Source organism: Podarcis melisellensis (assembly GCF_964234715.1).
Source record: "Podarcis melisellensis genome assembly, chromosome: 1".
In the NCBI taxonomy this organism is placed as follows: Eukaryota; Metazoa; Chordata; class Lepidosauria; order Squamata; family Lacertidae; genus Podarcis; species Podarcis melisellensis.
The window spans coordinates 8089058-8109334 of record NC_138528.1 but is presented as its reverse complement, the minus strand read 5'-3'; the positions used below and the strand labels follow the sequence as shown (position 1 = coordinate 8109334).

Sequence of the window (20277 nt, the reverse complement as noted above, 5' to 3'; positions counted from 1 at the left end):
CGCCCTCCCTTCAGATGTGAAGGAAATAAGCAGATATCTTATCTTTAAAAGACATCTGAAGGCAGCCCTGTTTCGGGAAATTTTTAATATTTAATTCTGTATTGTTTTTAACACTTGATTGGGAGCCGCCCAGAGTGGCTGGGGAAAGTCAGCCAGATGGGCAGGGTATAAATAATAAATTATATTCTATATTATATTATATTACTGCCATCTCTGTAACACCTAAGTTACAGACAGATTTTCAATGGAAACAAGAGTTACACATTCGAATGTGGGTATTCAAGAAAAGAGGCTGGGGCAACCCTAACCAGCCTCTTGCAATAGAAAGTTTAACAGCCCAACTTGAAGGTGAGCCATCTTTCTTTCGCTGCAGTTTTTCTTGAGGTACCAGAAAGACGTCATGATTATTCTGGATGAGTATATAAAGAAACACAGGAAAAGGAACGACAAGCTTGACTATGTTTACGACGGGCTGCAGCTAAACTATATGGCAATGGAGTCTCTGTTAGAAAGCAGGTCGGACCTGGGTGACGAGGTGAGCTCACTCTGCAGTGGTGGCACATTGGTTCAGTTCTACACAAACAGCAGAACTTACACTCCGTGAAGCAGATTCTTGACAACAGAAATACACCACGCACAAGGCAGCTGGGGAAGACCTCGAACAATATATTCTGGCAGCACTTACAATTTTTAGTAGCTCAAGACAGGTGCCATTTGTTGCAATGTACAGAAACCCTATCGGGACGCAGGTGGCGCTGTGGGTTAAATCACAGAGCCTAGGACTTGCTGATCAGAAGGTCGGTGGTTCGAATCCCCGCAGCGGGGTGGAGCTCCTGTTGCTCGGTCCCTGCTCCTGCCAACCTAGCAGTTCGAAAGCCCGTCAAAGTGCAAGTAGATAAATAGGTACCACTCCGGCGGGAAGGTAAACAGCATTTCTGTGCGCTGCTCTGGTTCGCCTGAAGCGGCTTATTCATGCTGGCCACATGACCCGGAAGCTGTACGCCGGCTCCCTCGGCCAATAAAGCGAGATGAGCACCGCAACTCCAGTCGGCCACGACTGGACCTAATGGTCAAGGGTCCCTTTACCTTTACAGAAAACCTACATGAGACATTCAGGAGTCAAGCTGTATTTCCAGTAGGGCTTTATTCCGGTTGCAGTCTTGCATCATCATCAAGTAGTCTTCTTACATCCAGGAATCAGCGCACATATACATGTACAGGGGAGAAGCCAGCGTGGGGGAGTCAACCATATCTCTTTATGCTGCTGAGTCAGCATTTCTGCTTAGCGGAGAGTGATAACTCTGATACCCACAACAATCCAACACCGTTCTCTCTGTTCCCACTCCCTAATAAACCTGCTTAGAAAGGAAAAGGAAACACACCAAAAGAGCTTTAATTTTTCATTCTTTCTTTTTCTCCCTTTCTTTTTGCTAGGGGCAGGAATCTGAACAGTAATCACAAAGGCCCTGCGACCGCATATATCCTTCTTTCTTAGCCTACCTTTCCTGCAGCACGAAGCCCAAGATTGACAGTACCTATTTGCCAATGGTCAGAGGTAGGGGGAGCACATAATACAGGGATTGAAGATTTCAGGTTTCCCTACTGCAAAATTTGGATTACCTTGACACAGAATGTTAATTAAAAATAGCAATAGGTGGCTCTATAAGAGAACTTTTGCTCCGGCAAAAGGTAGAACATTTATTCTGGGAAAGCAAGGTGCAAAACCTGATAGGTGCTTGAAAGAACATGCTCTCCCACAAAAATGTTTCCTCTGCAAAATTGGCTGACGTGAATTGGGAGATTTTCCTAATCACGATTTAAATCACTAGTCCGTAAGACTTGATTTAAATCTTCTTTTTTTACAGAAAGACTCATTCTTGCTGGTATAATCTTAACATTTACAACCAGATGAAGGTTTCATTTTTGGAATAATAAATTTTCAGAGTAGTTTTTACAGTTATATCAAAAATTTCTGATTTGGTTATACTATTAGAAATACGTAGACCAATAATTATGAAATTATTATCAGGTTTAATAAGTTTATGTTTGGACAACTTTTCTGCTGTACTTTATGGGAAGGAGAAAAATAATCATTTCCTTAACTATTTAAACAATGTATTTAACTAAAACAATAACATTATAGCATACGTATCCATGCTTGTTCACTGATGTGATCAAACAATTTTTTTAAATAAAAAAAACCTGTGAGTTTTAGTACACATGAAAAACTTAAACAAATCCTTATTTCCTGATGAATAGCCTTTAGACTATAGTGTAACATAAATAGATTATCTTTAGAAAGATTTCCCCCCCAAAAAGCATTTTATTTTAAAAATGCGATTGAAATCAAAAAAATCTGATTTAAATAAAAATAATTGATTTTTATCCACCCTACATCAAAGTGTTGTTACAAACAAGATATTAATAAAAATAATAACTGCATTGTTCTCCCAAACCTCTTATCTAGAAATGAAGAGACTGCAAGAGCTGTGGACTGAAGTCGGAACACTGAACTTTATTCTTCTACATATCATTCTTCAAAGACGCGATAAAATACTGCACTCAGAAATAAAAGTTACACCGTTTCCAGATACACTGTACAAAATGTTTCACGCTCGCACAGCATGGGCAGATAATAAACATATTTACAGGGGACGGTAGCCTTGATCCTTCACCATGAACAGCAGCGGGGACTCTGGCTCCTGTGGCTGATGGAACACTTCTAAGGCATACATGCACATGTACGTCTAGATGTTGCTTAGGAGGATAGAATCTAGCTGATGTGGGGGGACGGGACTAAGCCTTGATCCTAAAGAAACTGAAAGCTGGCTGATAGGAGAACTGAGAGCTTCCTATAAGAGGGGAAGGATGTGTGGGCCCCAGAGAACCTCAGCCTACAACGCTGGATTCTTGGCTCAACGTCCGTTTGCTCCATCGGAGAGTATCCGCGAAGGATCCGTGTACTTTGCAGTAAGCAAGTAAAACAGAGCAGGTGCCGGCACCAAAGCCAGCAGAGGCAAGTCTTGGTAGACGTTGTTCAGCTTGGAGATGGAGATGATCCCGTAGGCGTGCAGGAGCCAGTGGCTGAACAGAACAATGAGCCTTTTCTTCCTGACAAGGAGATCCTTGAAAGTCTGGTAAAACAGGAGACAAGATGTTGCCGTTAGTTTTTACACAGACGTCGTCTGAGGCTAACGCAGAGATTTCAGAAAGGGGCAGAATGAAATCAAGGTGCCTTCTGAAGCCTCTCCTTTTATCTTGTCTCTCGGTAGAGAGAGCTATCTGAACTAAGCCGTTCTTAGTTTCTCTCTTTATCATATTTTGGGGAGAGCTCTGAGGAAGGGAATGGCACAACTGCAGGTGCCACATAATACCCCGTTCTGCATTTGAAATAACTTGGTCTTTTCGTGTGGTAGCACCTACACTTTGGAACTCCCTGCCCATTGCCATCAGGCAAGCCCCTTCACTGTGCTCCTTTTGGCACCTGCTAAAAATTTTGGGACGCGAGTGGCGCTGTGGGTTAAACCACAGAGCCATGGACTTGCTGATCAGAAGGTCAGCGGTTCGAATCCCCGCGACAGGGTGAGCTCCCGTTGCTCGGTCCCTGCTCCTGCCCACCTAGCAGTTCGAAAGCACGTCAAAGCGCAAGTAGATAAATAGGTACCGCTCCAGCAGGAAGGTAAACGGCGTTTCCGTGTGCTGCTCTGGTTCTCCAGAAGCGGCTTAGTCCTGCTGGCCACATGACCCGGAAGCTGTATGCCGGCTCCCTCAGCCAATAAAGCGATCTGAGTGCCGCAACTCTAGAGTCGGTCACGACTGGACCTAATGGTCAGGGGTCCCTTTACCTAATAATATTTTTGTCCAGACAAGCCTTCCCATATCTTTAGAAAGTTGGCACAAGTTTTAATCCACTGCTATTTTAACGTTTAAAAAGTTTTAGATCATTATTAATTTTTCATACTGATAATTTAATCTTTTTCCGTGAACTGCTTTGAGGGTTTTCTTTTAACCATCAAGGAATGTACAATTTTTATGAAACAAACAAAGCCCTAACTGGAAAGGCAGGAGAGGGTCCACTGTTCATTATTCTCTCTGAAGGAGGGGAAGCAGGCACACACATTCGCCAATACCAACCCATCCTCTTTAGCACTAACAGTTGCTGCTCTCCTTTAAAAGAAGCCACTTAGCAGTTACAGATGCCTTTGCTTAAGCCCTTCCCCATAGCAACATCCTGCTTGTGAAATGCTCATTTCTCAAGAGACCCACCTGATACCAAGCCTGTTTTCATTTTGCCACCATGTGTAAGATTATTATTTTGCTGTTCACTCTTTATTTGCATTTGCTGTTTTAATAATTGGTGCAACCCCACCCAGAAATCCTTGGCTGTTAAGGTTCCAAGGGGTTGCTTGAGAGCAAGCAGGCAAATACCTCCCTGCTTGGCTGTGAAGCCTTGCTTTTGATGCCAAAATAAACTTTATCTGTCCAGAACGCCACTCTCCCATGGCTGGCTCATTCACTGGCAGAATCTGTGAGTGGGCGGTCCTTAAACCTTCCCCAGCAAAGCAGTTTCTTGACGCCCAGTCTCTGCTTCCGCTCTCTGCACGGAAGCCTACTGCGCAGGAAGGGCGTGGGTAATGGAGGACCACTCTCCTCCCCGCTTTGCTCAGGCAAGGTGTCCTGGCACCGCCTCGCCTCCTCCGAGCCCTGAAGCTCCTCTCCACTGGAGGCGTGGTTACTCTCCTCCGCTGAGGAGGAGCTGCTTCCCACTATCTTTGGGGGCTCTCTGTAATCCATCCGGCTTTTCCCATTTCCCCCCTGAGCCGATGGCAGTTCCCTGACATTGGCTAAAGATTAAAATAGTCGGGCGACATCAGGCAGGGAACAGCTTCTTTGAAGAGCCAGGCAATAATACTGACGAGGAAGGATTCTTATGCAATAGCTATGGCTGCTTTTCCTCCTCGGTCTTGAGGGACTGTATGAGATGGTAACCAGCTGGTTCTTAAGCCTCTCCTGATATGCTGACTGTTCAGAATGCTGATCAGAGCCTCCTCACAAATCTAAACAAGCAGAGAGGTTATCTCCCTCTCCGGTGTAGAACGTGTGAACAAAGACTTTAGCTGTCTCAGGCTTTTGAAGATAAAACAATTAAAAATAGCAGCATAGACCTCTTTGCCAACCCAGGGTGGGGGTGGGAGAGCGGAATCCCCGGCGGAATAGCCCAAGGAATTCAATCACTTATTGCTGACCATTTCCTTTGTTTTCTCCCTTCAGTTGTAGGTCACTTTTTAAAAAGTATATATTTTAAAATGAAACAGTGTTTTACTTACATCTACTTCGGAAGCTGACAGATACACAACCAGGGTGACGAGAGATAACACTATGATGATATACGGGAATGCATAGTCTGGAAGAAAACAGTTGTGCGTTACACTGACACACCAACACAGTTTTACCGCACCAGTCACACAGAAGCTATAAATAGTTGTTATGGGGTGCAATCCTGAGCATGCCTACTCAAAAGTAAGTCCCACTGAGTTCTATCAGCCTGACTTTACCCAGTGCCAGAGTGGGGGGGGGGGGAAAGGTTGGATAGAAATAGACATAATAAAATTCTGTATCCTTGTAGTAACCAAAAGTGAGTGGTATGAAAAGTGCTCAGCTCACAAGGTGAAATGGTCCTTAGGCAGCTGCCACACCCAGACAGTCAAATCCTGCTTTAATAATCCAGGATATTCATGAGCTATGGTTAACAGCTTCCAAACATGCCTGATTAAACTGAAAATTAGCTTCCAATTGTGGCTTGTTTGGAAGTCATTAACCACAGTTCTTGGTTTGCATGTCAGGTGCAACTACCTGGTTTGTTCCACCAGTTGTGCAGAGGGGAAAGTGAGGGGGTGGAAAATAAAGGTGACTTACAGAGCAAGCCGCCTCCAACTGCTTGAAGCACAGTTAGGATCGGGAAGAAGTAGAGAGCTGCATAAATGCTCTTAAATCGATCAGACTTCCCTAGCCCACAAGCAATCTTCTTCACCAAAAGGGGTCGAAGCATCATCATCAACACCAAACAAAAGGCATAGTATATAAATACAATGGTGTAGCTGGAAGAGAGAATTGTTTATTTCAGAGCACAGTAGTGCCAAAAACTTGACACCTCACTCTTGATAAGGCCAACAAACAAGACACATATATGCCACAAGTTCTATGCCTGCCCACACCCCCAATTATGCAAAATCCTTGCTATGATGCTGTTTCTTCACATCAACACTGTCTCCTACTTTCTTACGCCCTCCTGTCCCACAAATCCAGGCCCTGGAGATTTTGTACCTCAAGTCATGGGAATCTGCATAATATCCTCTTTATCTTATTTCCTATCCTTATTCTCCCTCCAGCACGAATGCACAGTAGCGTCTTATTCCCATTCATTTTCTTCCATTGCCCTGGAGAGACATGTGAGCCATGAGCGACAGGGAGGGAAGGGCTTAAAAATTTCCTCTTGGTCATAGGCATGTTCACTATGTCCAAGTATGGCTTACTGGGACAGCTTAAATGTGTTTGCTCCCAGAGAGGAGATCACACCTGCTTTGTTCTTTTCCTGGTCCCTTTAGCTCAGCATGGCACAGGAGCCAAGCCAAGAACAAAAATTGGCTACAGGTTGTGGTTATGGAGGGGAGAACTTAACCACAGTTGGGATGGCGTTAGACTGAAGCTCTGAAGATCCCTGGTTCGATCTTGGGTTTCGGGAACAGTTGGGGGTTGAACTCGATGATTATGGGATCCCTTCCAGCTGTACAATTCCATGATTCCTCTGAGCATGATCCCAGGTTCAGATGACATGCTAACCCGAACCTTGGCTTAGTTGCAGTATGGAGCTGAAATGACCAAGGAGGAGCAAAGCAAATGCAATTTCCTCCCCAGGAGCTGATGCGTTCATTCTAAGCCCTGGTTTGACCTAGCAAATATGGGCAGAGTAGTAAAAAAAAACACTGCAACTATATATAAGGGTGGTAGTAATCCCCAACAATAGGGCTTGCTTCTAAGTAAGCATGCATAGATCAAGACACCAAGATTACCTGTCTGGGAACAGCTGTTAAGAGGTGGGGATTCTTACAAAACAACTGCAATCTCACAGACAAGGCCACGGAAAAGATACTCACAGAGGGTAGACTGCTTCGTGGGTACAATGAATAGTGGTGATGTAATCAGGACTCGGGTTGTAGAGCATGGTGTACCAGTCAGAAAGCATCACCACCTTGCAGGAGCGGATATGCAAGGAGCCCAGGGGGTCGCTCACAAGCAGAGTAACGATGGCTGCCACGCTGCATTCAATTAAAGCAGTAATGTGCTGGAACAGAGCACTGGAGCTGGAAAGAGGGAAAAGAATGAATCGAAATCAGGACAGGTAATTTGTATCTTATTAAAGGTAAAGGGACCCCTGACCATTAGGTCCAGTCGTGACCGACTCTGGGGTTGTGGCGCTCAAGTCGCTTTATTGGCTGAGGGAGCAGGCGTACAGCATGACTAAGCTGTGGCCAGCATGACTAAGCTGCTTCTGGCAAACCAGAGGAGCACACGGAAACACCGTTTACCTTCCCGCTGGAGCGGTACCTATTTATCTACTTGCACTTTGATGTGCTTTCGAACTGCTAGGTTGGCAGGAGCAGGGACCGAGCAATGGGAGCTCACCCCATTGTGGGGATTCGAACTGTCGACCTTCTGATCGGCAAGTCCTAGGCTCTGTGGTTTAACCCACAGCGCCACCCGCGTCCCACTTGTATTAGACTTGTGCAGTTGTAGCTTTGAGTGGGTGGGAGAGAATAAATAGAAGAAGAGCATAAGAAACCCACTCTCCATCTATTTATTCCCACTGTCTCACCCATGCACAACTCTGATTGTGGATATACCCAGCTTTGGGAAGGCAGCACAAAGGCTCTGGTAGCATCCCAGAGCCCTCTCACCACCCTCCCAAAGCCAGGTAAGCGAGACACCCAAATTAGGGAAGGAGGCATGAGGGCTGTTAGCATCCCAGAGCCCTTGTGCTGCCTTCCCAAAGCCAGGTAAGCAGTCCTCCAACTTGCAGTAATTGGTTCCTCCCCAGCACCGTCAATAGCAAGGTAAGTGCACATTTAGATTCAAAAGTTGCATTCAGTTTCTTGTTTGAAACAGGGCTTAGGAAACATTTACCTCTTTTTCCCTGAATACCATTCAATGAAGAACCAATGCAAAATCAGAGGAAGCATTGCCATAAAGCCAAGGTAAAGCCAATCATAGCGTTCTGGAGATCCCATACATGGCCGGCAGATTTTGTGAGCATCTGTCCTTTGCCCTCTTGGACACACCTGGAGAGTTTAATCACATATTGTTTTATAAAGATATCTATTAACATTTTGTACACACACAAAATGGCTTGGGAAAGGGATGCAGACAAATGATAGGGACTGAATAATGTGCTGTATTTGAAGGACAAGCAGTTTCCTTGAGCCCAAGATGTGTTCAGGCCATCCTTTCCCGAGCCAAACCCACTAATGGTTGGATAATAGCAGCTAAAACATTAAACTATGCCAGCTTCAAATACTCAAGTGTCTTTTCACGATCCTCTACTTACCCCACAATCGCCATGGATTTCAGTCCCATTTATAAATTCTGCTGTTCTTCCACAATAAAGCCCAAGGCAATCTGGCTGAATATCTACAACTTATACAAAAGATAGAAAAGCCAAGAGAGTGGCAGATACTTGTAAGCTAATAACAGTTTGCACACTTGAAAAAAGAGACATTGCACATACTTTTGTAAACCAAAAATCTGTTAATAATGTTAATAATTATAATGCTTTATTATTTATTTTTATTATCTTTAATAATAATAATAAATACATTTTTAAAATAAAAAGAACAGTTTGCACACAAATACCTTCAAACATCTTGCTTTACTAGCTTTCAGTTAGCTTTTGCCCCCTAATCACGGAACGCAGAACCAGGTAAACAGACATGCAACAGCTTCCACATTAAAACTATTTCAACATCAGGGAGCTCAGAGAAAGGGAATGTTTAGAAGTGCTGTCATCTGACACAGAAATTCTGACATCATTTGGGGGGGGGGGTCCTATCTACAGGAAAGGGGAGAGAAGCCTGGGCCATAAAAGATGTTTCTTTACAGCCTTGATACCCTACCCTTATGGGCTTCTTATGGGCTTATAATTTGTTGTCGTCCTCACCGCCACCACCACCAATTATTACTATTCCCATGTTGCTGAACTGCAACTCCCATCATCCACAGCCATTCTCTGTGCCAGCTGACGAGCTGGAATGCTAAATTTAAAAGGCCACAGGTTCCCCTCCAGGAACTTAGAAGTCAGCCTGTCCCAACCTCGGTTCCCCTGATGCTGTTGGGACTTCTGTCCCCCTGGCCAGCAGGACCAGGGCTGAGGGATATTGTAGCATCTCTCCCCTGTTGAGGGCAACGCTTCCTCGCTTTAGCCCACGAAAGCTGACATGCAAAAAATATCTCTCCCCCACCTCCCCTCCCCTATAACATTATATAAAGAATGATATTTATATTATCTACTTCTCTAGCTATGCTTTTAGGATACTGGAGGGCTACTTGCTTTTGCAGCTAAGAAACCGGCTGGAAGAAACAGCCCCTCTCACCTGGGAAAAGGTAATAAACTCAGCACCCAAAACTCACCCATCTCCACCTAGTCACCCCCAAACTCATCCGGGATCTTGACAGCGACAGCGGCTGGCTTTGCGTCACTTCCTCTCGGTTTCCTCTAGTCCTCGTTGATTGGCTTGTCCGCCTCACATAGCCACGCCCCCGATAGGCGCGGCGGTCGCGTTTGGGACCGCCTATGGGTGACGGGCGGGGCGGGGCTCGGACTAAGCTCCTCTCTTCATTGGACACTGAGACAGAACAGGGAGGGGCGTGGTCTATTATGTTCGGCTCTTTTTCATAGTAGAGCTAGAAAAATGAAGAGCGGCGCACGGCGTGAGCTTCAAGGGAGCTGCCCCTCTGTAGATGCACTGGGGCCGACGCTCTTTCCCACAGCATTTCTATGAGGAGAACGCCGCCTACATTGCATGGATGCCTTAAGATGCGAATTCTCAGTAAGCGGTCAGGTTCTAGATCCTTGTTAAATTCTTCATTTAGAAGCAGTTTAAGGAGTCCAGCTGTGGTAATATTTCTTTTAAAAGAACAAGATACCTTTTTCATATAAATAAATTAAATAGACGCCACGGCGTCGGAAGAAAAATGGGCGAAGAATATGGAAGCGAACCCGGAAGCATAACAAAAAAATTCAATGAGGTGTGTGACTCTACATCTCTCTATGTTTACGCCGCCTGCAGCTTACGCCATCCATGCCCTTCTGACCAATCCTGGACAGGCGAAGGGGCACACCCCTCAGCCAATGCCCTTTCGGTGTGCGTCAGTGGGCGGTGGCGGTCGCCTTCTCCCACCAATCCCGGGCGTGCAACTCCGACAGGCCTGACCAACGGTCCAGCTCTCCCCGCCCTTCCTCTCTCCCCCTCAGCCAATGCCTGCTCGGAGGGCGGGACCTGGGCGGGTGGCGTCCGTTACAAACCACCGTGAGGTAAAAAACCGTTCAACGGCCATGGCGTCGCCTGAGGCCCAAGCCGGGGCCTCCCGGCCTCTCCCTCCCCGCGCGCCCGGCTCCCCCGTTTTCCTCACGGTGGAGATGCAGGCGGGCGGGGAGCCGCTGCGGGTGGTTCCTCCGGGCGGCCTGGGCCCCTTGGAGCCCCCCCGGGACCTTCCCCTGCTGGCCCGCCGCCGCCTCCTCCTGGAGCGCCCGGAGCTGGACGCGGCCCGGCGGCTGCTGATGCACGAGCCCCGCGGGCACCGCGACATGTACGGGGCGGCGCTGGTGCCCAGCGAGCTGCCGGGCGCCGCCTTCGGGGCTCTCTTCGTGCACAACGAGGGCGGCAGCGCCATGTGCGGCCACGCCGTCCTCTGCCTCGCCCGCTTCGCCCTCGACTACGGGCTCTGCCCGCCGCCGCCTCCGGGACCCGACCAGGCCGCCGCCGCCGTCGTCATCCACTGCCCCTGCGGGCCCGTCACCGCCTTCGCCACCTGGGACGGCACGCGCAGCGGCAGCCGAGTCCGCTTCCACAGCGTCGCCGCCTTCGCCGCCGCCACCGGTAGGGGGCAGCGCTGCCGTCTTTCCGTGTCAAGCGCTGCGTCCTGTATGGACGCGCTTTGGTCCCGTGTTTCGGAGCACCTCTCTCTGCCAAGTTAGGTGAAATATACTGGGAGTCGAGAGTGGATTTCATGCTCTTTATTCAGCTCATATTATTATTATTATTATTAGAAATATACCTGGAGCCCAGAGCGGATTTCATGCTCTTTATTCAGCTCATAGTGGTGAGGAGGAATGGAAGTTCCCCCAGAATGTCTGCCTTATATACATTATTTACACAATGGGCCTCACGTGATTGGCTAATTCCGGGATTCTCCTGTAGGCCAATCAGGTTGCGGATTCACTTCCAGCTGGAGCTGGATTGGGTGGTTCCTGTGGACTAATCAGACTGCTGCATTCTGGATCCTATTGTTCTAGGACTAATCAGACTGCTGCATTCTGGATCCTATTGTTCTAGGACTAATCAGACTGCTGCATTCTGGATCCTATTGTTCTAGGACTAATCAGACTCCTGCATTCTGGATCCTATTGTTCTAGGACCAATCAGACTGCTGCATTCTGGATCCTATTGTTCTAGGACCAATCAGACTGCCGCATTCTGGATCCTATTGTTCTAGGATCAATCAGACTGCTGCATTCTGGATCCTGTTGTTCTAGGACTAATCAGACTGCTGCATTCTGGATCCTATTGTTCTAGGACCAATCAGACTGCTGCCTTTTGGATCCTATTCAACTCAGTACATAACATTAGGGATCCTCTCCAAAGGCATAGGTGTGAAACAGAGAATCCTAGGATCTTACGAACTGGAAGGGACCCCCAGGGGCAGTGCCAGATTTACTTACAAGCTAAACAAGCTACAGCTTAGGGCCCGACTCTCTTGGGAGCCCCCAAAAAATTTAAAGGGGGAAAAAACTGGATGTACATTTCCAAAATATAAGATAAAAAACAAAATAAAACCTACATACAAGAACAGTGGCAAATGGTTTAGATACCTATTAGGTCCATAAATTACCATATAGCATATATTCAACATACATTGTAGGTCAATCAAATGTCTTGGCCATTTGTTCTGTACATCTGCATTGGCCGCATTTTCACATAACCAAACCAAACTATGGTTTAGTGCAAACACACTGGCTCCCAGGTAAGAGCTCACTTTTCCCCTCCTCAGTGGTTGGGATCTTGGTTAAACTCTCTCCTTAAGGTTTGTTCTTGGCTACAGATCATGGTTAGGAAGAGAGAGCTTATCCACAATCCTGGGTTTGGACAACATGCTAAGCCAAACCTTGATTTGCACTGCACTGAGTTACAGGACCTGATGAGAAGCAAAGTGGATGTGAGATCTTCTCTCGGAGCCACCATTATCACGTAGTCCCAGAAAGCCATTGTGTGGCTTTCCTTGATTTGCAAGGCAGGTCATTTTCTTATTCCACAGTTACAGCTACAGGTACATCATGCTCTACTTTCTACCTAAGGTGGGCTTCCTCTCTGTTTCCATACATAATTGCCTTGCTGTGGTTTCAGGTATCTTTTGTTCACTAGTGTTATTTGTTTTATTTATTTATTAAATTTATAGCCCACCCTCTGCCTAGGTGGTATGAAGCACTTAACTACTTTTTTATCACACTGAGTGGAGATGGAGATCCAGTATCATTTTCTTCTTGCAGGAAGCAGCAAGTTAATTGCACAATTCATAGAATTTTTTTTATTTTGTTTCGACTACGGAAGTCCCAACACGGCTACCCACCTGTAACATAAAATGACAATTAGCTTTAGTTTAATGGGATCCTCTTTTTTTTTAACCACATTTTCTCCTAAATTCTGACTGCACAATCCCATAACTGGTAGGAGAAATTTAGAATGAACTTCTTTAGTTCCCAGGTGTGGGGAGAATCTAAATGAAGTCATGAATTCTCTCATGGTCTGAATAGTTCCGCAGTAGTAAATGACTTGCCTCCAATTAAGACTTCAAATAAAAGTTTGGTTTCCCCAAGGAATCTTGAAAGCTGTAGTTCTGTGAAGGCGGGTGTGGGCAGGAACCTCTAATATAATTCTTGGTATCCTCTCTAAAGTTAAAATTCCCAGGATCCTTTTTGGGAAACCACAATAGTTCAATTTTAACTGATAACAAGGCTCATAAATGTGTAGGTTTGCACAAAAAGTAGGTGTCAGGTCAGGTGTGGAGGAATATGCTTTTTATTATTCTGACCCTGCATGCTAGATAATTGACAAATATGACTAACCTTCTTTTCTGCTATTCCCCAGGCTCTAACTTTGCATCTTGGAAAGAACACCTATCTGCACGACACTTCCTTTCTTGAATGTTCTAGTGAGCTGTACGTTTTGTTGTCTGAGACATCAAGTTTGCAGTTTATTTTAAAAAATAAATAACACCCCCCTATTTGCCCAGTGCATGCTCAGTGAAATCATGCTCTGTAGTCATGCAGTGTTGGATCATTGGTTGGAAAAGAAAAGGGAGAGGAATGAAATGGACTTTGCTAAAGAAGAGAGTAGCTGGCTGGAACCTTGAACAGGAGCTCTCCTGGTCGGAGGCAAGGATATATTGGGTCAGATTCAACTAAATAGTCGTGCTACTGGGAACCAGCACAAGTCATCTTAGCACAACAGGGCTTTCCCTGATCTTCTGCATGCCCTCTGTGTCCCCATCAGCTCTTGCGGGTAGGGAGAACCCCAGAACAACATGGCGGGGGGGGGGGGAGATCATTCCATATAGCAAGCAATGCTTGCACAGACAGAACAATTGTAATAGCACGATGTTGTTCCACTTGTTTCAAATAATAGTCTTTAAGTTACTGGGGGATCCTAATTGTTTCTGTTTCTGTTGTGCTGCCTGAAAAAGAAGTCTCTAATTTGCAGGATGGTAAAAATGTTCTGATGACTGGTGCTCGATTAATTACTCTTAAGGAGCAGACCTAACTATAGGAAGCCAGAATTTAAACCGGTTTAAACTAAGCTGGCATAAATCACCCCTATTCCAAACTGTTCAGTAACAAGGCTACTAACTGCCTGAATTGGCCTAAGCCTGGTAGAGGAAAGACAAACCTAGGATACAGTCCCTCTGATATAAGTCCCCCTGTCCAGTCCCTCCCCCAGAACACCCATTCTTCAGGGTTTCTGCTGCCATAGATCTCAGCCAGCTCTGCTGTCCTGAGGGAGTTATGCTGGGATCTCTCAGGCTGAGCTGGAATGTGCTTATGCCAGCATAGGCTGGTTGAACCAGATACCTCGCTCATCCCAGCAGATCTGGGGTTTGCATTGCTCCCTTAGTCTTTAGTTACCAGACTGCTTTTCAGCATTCTTAACTGATATTACTGTCACCATAATAGGTAGATAGGCACTGTTGTTTGGGGTGAGCGGATGTCAGAACAGATTACAGAGGGGAAACCTGAATTATTTGCAGTAATGCCTTGTCCTTTTCTTGATTATTAGATTTAACCGTTGATGTTCCTGGCTATGGAAAAGTAGTTGTGGATGTTGGATATGGCGGCACTTTCTATGCATTTGTCAGTGCTGATCGATTGGGACTTGATCTTTCTTCTTCAAGGATTAGGGATCTAGTAGATGCAGCATCTGCAGTAACTGAAGCAGTAAAGGCTCAGGTATAGTCAGATTTCTCTGTATTGTACAATATAACTAAATTATTTATATATTTTTAAATAAATCTATAAGTTAAATGTCTTTAAATTACTAATCTACTTGTTCATATATTGCCTATATTAGTTATTTGTAACGAAAAACAAAAGAAAACCAGTGTTGTTATGCCTCTTCAAGTTCACTTGGAAGCAAGTCTTCCTTGCCATAGATTACCAAGTTACTGTTTACAAGCCTGATTGGCAGACTGCATAATATTGTGAATGAGGTTTCTCTCTTCCAAATGGAGCTGATGCAAATCATGCATTGATTGTTAAAAAATATCAAAGTCCTGTTTTTTTGTGGGCAGCTAATCTTTTTCCATAATCCTGTCAATATAACATATACATTATTTTGTTAGACAGATAACACTTTGACTAGCTTTGTCTTAGAAACAGGTTTATGCAGTTTTGTCCATTCTTGAGTATCTAAAAGTGGTTTGCTGTTCATATAGTGAGATGCTTTGGAGCAGTTGGGAGTGGGAACTGGGGTGTTCAGTGCTAGGGAGAAGGCTGTGTGTTGTGTGTGTGAAATCCAAGAAAAGTCTCCAGCAGAAACTGAACTGTGATATCCTCAATGATAATTCCATGGAAGCTGCTGTTTTCTCATTGGGAGGTTACTGAAAATAAGTGCAGCTGCCTCCTAACATCTGTACAAACTTGGCCTCAAGGCATATTGTAATGACCTGGACCAGGGGTAGCCAACATGGCACCGTATAGATGTTTTGGACTGCAAAATTGTTAACCATTGGCTTTGCTAGCTAGGAGCAATGGGACCTAGATGGTCTTTAAGCACGTGGTTCCACTACTACAAAGAGACTGTCAATTTCTTCTCCTGAGCTGCACATCCTCTTAATAATAATACTAGATGAGCACATAGTCTGTGGGGTTCTTATTATATTATTGCTATTTTGTTGCATTTATCTGATGCCATTTTCTGTTTTCTTCTAGTTCAAAGTTCACCATCCTGAGATTGAAGACACGGCTTTCATTTATGGGACTATCCTGACAGATGGGAAAGATGCATTTAGTGATGAACCAACAAGCAACATATGTGTGTTTGCAGATGCACAGGTAGAGAATACTGTGCAAGAGAAGTTCCACCTTGCCCCTTTTCATCACAAGGGTTCTCAATTTGTATTTGTAGTAGAGAAAAGGAAAAGGCAGCATATCTGTAGGATGCTCAATTCTGCATTCCTTGCTGTATTCAACTCTTAAATTCTGAGAGACTCTAGGAGCTGTATAGAGCTAGGAACATAGAACTGAGTAACAAAGTCCAAGATCTGATTGACAAATTAAGTGAATCGAGAAAGAAACAAAATATTTCCCGGTCTGACAAATTGACCCAGATGATGCTTGATGGGGAAATGTATCTACCATCTTGGCCAGGAAAAAAGAAAGACTAGGCTTCTGTTGTGGAGCTAGGCAACTTCCAACTTTTTGCACCAGGTCAGTGAGGATCACTTGCTTTTTAAAATTCTCCCATATATACAGAACTCCCTGTGTGCCTTTTGGACTGTATCTGTAGGTTTTCCCCTCTGTGTCAAATAACAGGTCAAATAAGTGTTGTTTACTTTTTATAGTACATGGAAGATGAATCTCCCTCAGGAGGTTCTGCACTCTTCCATTGAGGTTTCTAAGCAGAGGTTGGATGGCCACCTGTCATGGATGCTTTAGCTAAGTTTCCTTCATTGCAGGGGGTTGGACTAGAAAGATAACCCTTGGGGTTCCTTTCAGCTCCATGATTCTATGTTTTTCTGCTTCAACAATATTTCATTATGTTCCTATCATTCTATATAATTGTGTTTTGCATAAATTATAAATAAAACATGTTCTATTTACAAACAAAATATTTAAATAGCTACCTTTCTACCAATACGATGAGAAGGGGGCATGGGCATAGCCAGGATTTTTGTTAGGGGGCAAGTTTGCCCCCCCCCCCCAGCTATGCCCATGGGGAGAGACAGGAAAGAAAGTCAGAAGGGGGCCACAGTCAGAAAAAGGCAGGGGAAATCTGTTCTAGATAGCTTAGTTTCTGGGTGCACATACACATTTTCTCTCTTTAATATTGAATAGCATATTTCAGGGATATAATTCAGGCATGTGCACCTTTTAAAAAAGTAAAAATCATTGATTACATTTGTTGCATTCCTGAATGATGCAGCTAAAACACGTCTGCTTCTCTCCAAACTAGGTTGACCGAAGTCCTACCGGGTCGGGTGTGACAGCTCGCATTGCTCTACAATACCATAAAGGACTCATTCAGCTGAACCAGACCAGGACCTTCAGAAGCAGTACAACTGGTTCCCTGTTCACTGGGAAAGCCATAAAGGCAAGCTCCAAACATTTATCTTTGGTAATTTAGAAAAATGAAAAGTATGTGATGGACTGGTGGCTTTGCTGTGCCCTGGGTCTTGTTTAGTCGGATAGCTTGAATTCTTCCAGCATTCACAAGTGAGTAGGGTTACTTCATTTGTGGATGAAATGCTCTCAGCTAGCCAAGAAAAACTGATCTTGTTATAAGATCATGATGCCATTATATGAATTAGGACCAAATGATTAATGGTTTTCATTACTTTTAGTAATTTGCCTCACTTTTGCTTAAAACATAATGTAAACAATTTAAGCCTTAAATGCTGGCTTTATATTCTGTTCTGTTCTTTCATTGTCACTTTAGTTTAGATGTATACATCATCACATGTATTCAGATGCTGCCTACAAAAGTTTGTGCTGTAAGTAAACCAGTGTATTTTTCCTAATTAATCTGAAGCATTTTCTTTTGACCCAGGAAACCAAATGCGGTGACCACAATGCTGTTATTGTAGAAGTCTCTGGAGAATCCTTTTATACTGGAATGTCAACCTTCACTTTTGAGGAGGAGGACCCACTGAAATATGGTTTCTTTCTTAAGTGACTGTGCTACTATACTGCTTCCAATAACCCTGTTTGATATGTGTATTTTGCTTTCTTTTAATTGCTGGCATAACCCTCCATCTTACAGGTGATTAAGGCTCTCATTCAGTTTCACCAAAGTGGTTCTGAAGCTCCTTGTCTGTATATAAAATATACATAGTGTGGCACTATGACTTAAGACTGAACTGTGAAGTAGCAGGTTCATTGGATCGCCTTAGGTAGGCCCTACTAAGTCTACGCCCTCCCCATCTTCAGTAGAGAGATGATAATACTGACATGCTTTACAAAGTTGTTGTAAAGATTACCAAGATACATATATAAATGCTTGTTCCTGTTACTAGCAGTAGGCTGGTCAAGATTGATAAGCAGGTAAGGGATGGAGGTTTCTTCCCCTTTCTCCAACCACACAGGCTCATTCACCTGGTCTGGTCTGATAAAGAATAAAATGAAAGCTCATTTATGTGGGAGATTCTCGGCGGGGGGGTGTTGAACATGTCTTTGCCATTAGCCTCCAACCCTTGAGATCAGAGCTTGGGCATACCTGTATAACCCCATAAGTTTATCTGGGTAGTGTTGTACCTTCTTGACCAAATACTCTGATTATCCTTGAAACACCTACATGTTCCCCTCCTGTCTGCCTGGCACTTTCAATTTCAACTTGCGTGACTTTGTAAAAACATGTAAAAAACATGTAAAAACTAGTTAAAAACAGCAACTTAGAAGACCTCTGAAGGCTTCAAAACTGTTCCGAAGCCAGCCTGTTTTGGCTACCGCAGCTTTGGAGCCAATCTGCTTCAAATTCCAAGACAGTTTGATTTTTTCAAAGGTGAGGGTCCTACCTCTGACTTGTGTCCTGCCTGAAGTGAATGCAGTACCATAATGAACAAGACTGCGAAATAACCCCTTCAGGGGGCCATTTTTATATTCAAAGTGCTACAGAATTTGTATGTTACTTTTCTTGGAGCTTTTTGATGGCTGTTATGTCTCTTTATGTTGCTTTCATTGCTGAACTTCTTTAACCTTTACTGTAATGCTGCAGTGCAGGTGCAAATGTTTGAACGCAATACTTTAACATTTCCCTTCTTTGTGTGAAGTTCCTGGGATATCAACAGGCACCTGATTAAAGAATGTGTTATAAGTTCTTTATTTCCTGTAACAGACTCTAGCAATAAGTCAAGCTCTGGAATCCTGATTCTCAAAAGAGGGAGAAGGTATGACTTCTGCACCACAAGCTTCATTTAAAATATGCTTTAGTTTTAACATTTAAATTTATCAGTATTTTAGTTAATATTTTGTATTGTCTTATGTAAAACCACTTAGGGCTTTTTGTTTTTAAGTGGAATACTAAGCATGCTGCAGCCCCACCTTGTAAAATAAAATTAAAGAATTATGTCGTCATACTATGCTTTCTATCTATAATAAAAATTTAAACATCGCCTCCTTAAGAGTTGTCAAGGGCAACTGATTTAGGTTGTGACCTTTATTGGAGACAAATAGTTTGGTTTGAAAATAGTATGATGCAGCCATTCTTCCCTAGGGTGTCCTGCTGTACGTCTGGTTAAATAGATTTTTGCAGGTTTCTCTGAATACCCCAAAAACCTGTTCAAGAAGGAACAGCTGAGACATATACCTCTATCATTGCACTGTTTGGTACCTCATATCAGGATAGCATCTTCCCAAGTGTGGGTTGCATGAATTATTCAGAACACTTTGAAGTCTTCAGCTTGAGAAAATCCTTTGTACCCAAAGTGTTGGAATAGTTTCATTGACCAAAGAGCCCTGTTTAATTAATAGCAAACCTGCTCAGCCACATGTCCTTATGATGACCATCATTGCATTTGTGAGCTGTGTGTCATGGCAAGTAAAAGTTGAGGGACTGTTTGGCTTAGAACAGGAGTGGGGAACCTGCTGCTGTTGCTGAACTGCAGCTCCCATCATTCTAGCTGTTGTCTGCTAGACAACAAACTGCACACGGAGACTGGCAGTTCCAGTTGTGCAACGGTAAGAAAAAAGCTGCACTGCTTTAACTTGCCTCTTCACAAAATGCTGCATTTGGTCACCCAGGGCTGAGTGGAGACTGTGCAGCAGCAATGGTGAACCCCAGGCCTGGAGGCCAAAATATGTCCCTTCACTCCTCTGTATCTGGCCATTGGGACTGTTGGCAGCCTCCATCCTCTCCCCAGACTGCACCCCTCAAGTGCTTTTTGGGGTTGCTGTAGACTGAACTTTCCTGGACAAAGAAATGAGTGTGCGTGCATTAAGACCTCTTGCATGTATGTGGCTGGACTTGGCCTAGGCTACTGAACAAATGCTATTCGTTAGATTCCGAACAAAAGTTAGGAATCGCATCCCCTTGGTCTGCTCTCACCCCTCACTTGACATGGTTATAGAAGGGAATGAAAAAACTGCTTCTGACTTGGATGAAGCAATGGCCTTGCTCCATCTAGTTCTTGCTTGTCACCTTTCTCCAAGGTCTGCAAGAAGGAATGCTTTTCCTAGCAGAGAGGGAACCTGATGGCGAGGCTTCCCTCCGTTTCCGTGTGTCTGGCGCCGTTTATTCTTGA

The 20277-nt window shown here is 44.4% G+C and overlaps 3 protein-coding genes across 9 annotated transcripts in view; 2 read left to right on the top strand and 1 right to left on the bottom strand.

The window, feature by feature from the left end:
• The window catches only part of CCDC175 (coiled-coil domain containing 175), a 38887-nt gene extending 36296 nt beyond the window's left edge, over window positions 1-2591 (top strand). For both annotated transcript variants that reach the window (XM_081911116.1, XM_081911117.1), the window contains exons 19-21: window positions 374-535; window positions 1435-1555; window positions 2468-2591. In XM_081911116.1, the coding sequence (XP_081767242.1) occupies window positions 374-535; window positions 1435-1455 (183 nt within the window). In that variant the 3' untranslated portion in view covers window positions 1456-1555; window positions 2468-2591. The remainder of the gene's footprint in view (window positions 1-373; window positions 536-1434; window positions 1556-2467) is intronic.
• JKAMP (JNK1/MAPK8 associated membrane protein) overlaps window positions 2496-20277 on the bottom strand; it is a 93302-nt gene continuing 75520 nt past the window's right edge. Inside the window, exons 1-7 of one of the 6 annotated variants that reach the window (XM_081914857.1) lie at window positions 9682-9988; window positions 8603-8691; window positions 8182-8336; window positions 7155-7361; window positions 5917-6098; window positions 5328-5404; window positions 2496-3134 (exon numbers count right to left, since the gene is read on the bottom strand). In XM_081914857.1, coding sequence (XP_081770983.1) covers window positions 2916-3134; window positions 5328-5404; window positions 5917-6098; window positions 7155-7361; window positions 8182-8336; window positions 8603-8691; window positions 9682-9685 — 933 coding nt within the window. In that variant the 5' untranslated portion in view covers window positions 9686-9988 and the 3' untranslated portion in view covers window positions 2496-2915. Of the gene's footprint in view, window positions 3135-5327; window positions 5405-5916; window positions 6099-7154; window positions 7362-8181; window positions 8337-8602; window positions 8693-8907; window positions 9195-9644; window positions 9989-20277 lie in introns of those variants that run through there. The other 5 variants (XM_081914859.1, XM_081914860.1, XM_081914855.1 and 2 more) reach the window with 5 other exon arrangements.
• L3HYPDH (trans-L-3-hydroxyproline dehydratase) lies at window positions 10592-19158 on the top strand. The gene is made up of 6 exons (XM_081916483.1): window positions 10592-11150; window positions 14601-14770; window positions 15752-15874; window positions 16995-17132; window positions 17589-17905; window positions 17947-19158. The coding sequence occupies exons 1-5, from the start codon at window positions 10607-10609 to the stop codon at window positions 17712-17714; spliced, it is 1101 nt and encodes a 366-aa protein (XP_081772609.1). The 5' UTR covers window positions 10592-10606; the 3' UTR covers window positions 17715-17905; window positions 17947-19158.

What these genes read in the sequence shown, in the direction of transcription:
- L3HYPDH (XM_081916483.1), top strand. Translation starts at nt 10,607, where the DNA reads ATGGCGTCGCCTGAGGCCCAAGCCGGGGCCTCCCGGCCTCTCCCTCCC. An exon ending in CGCCTTCGCCGCCGCCACCG is followed by an intron (nt 11,151 to 14,600) that starts GTAGGGGGCAGC and finishes CTTGATTATTAG; the next exon opens with ATTTAACCGTTGATGTTCCT. An exon ending in TCACTGGGAAAGCCATAAAG is followed by an intron (nt 17,133 to 17,588) that starts GCAAGCTCCAAA and finishes CTTTTGACCCAG; the next exon opens with GAAACCAAATGCGGTGACCA.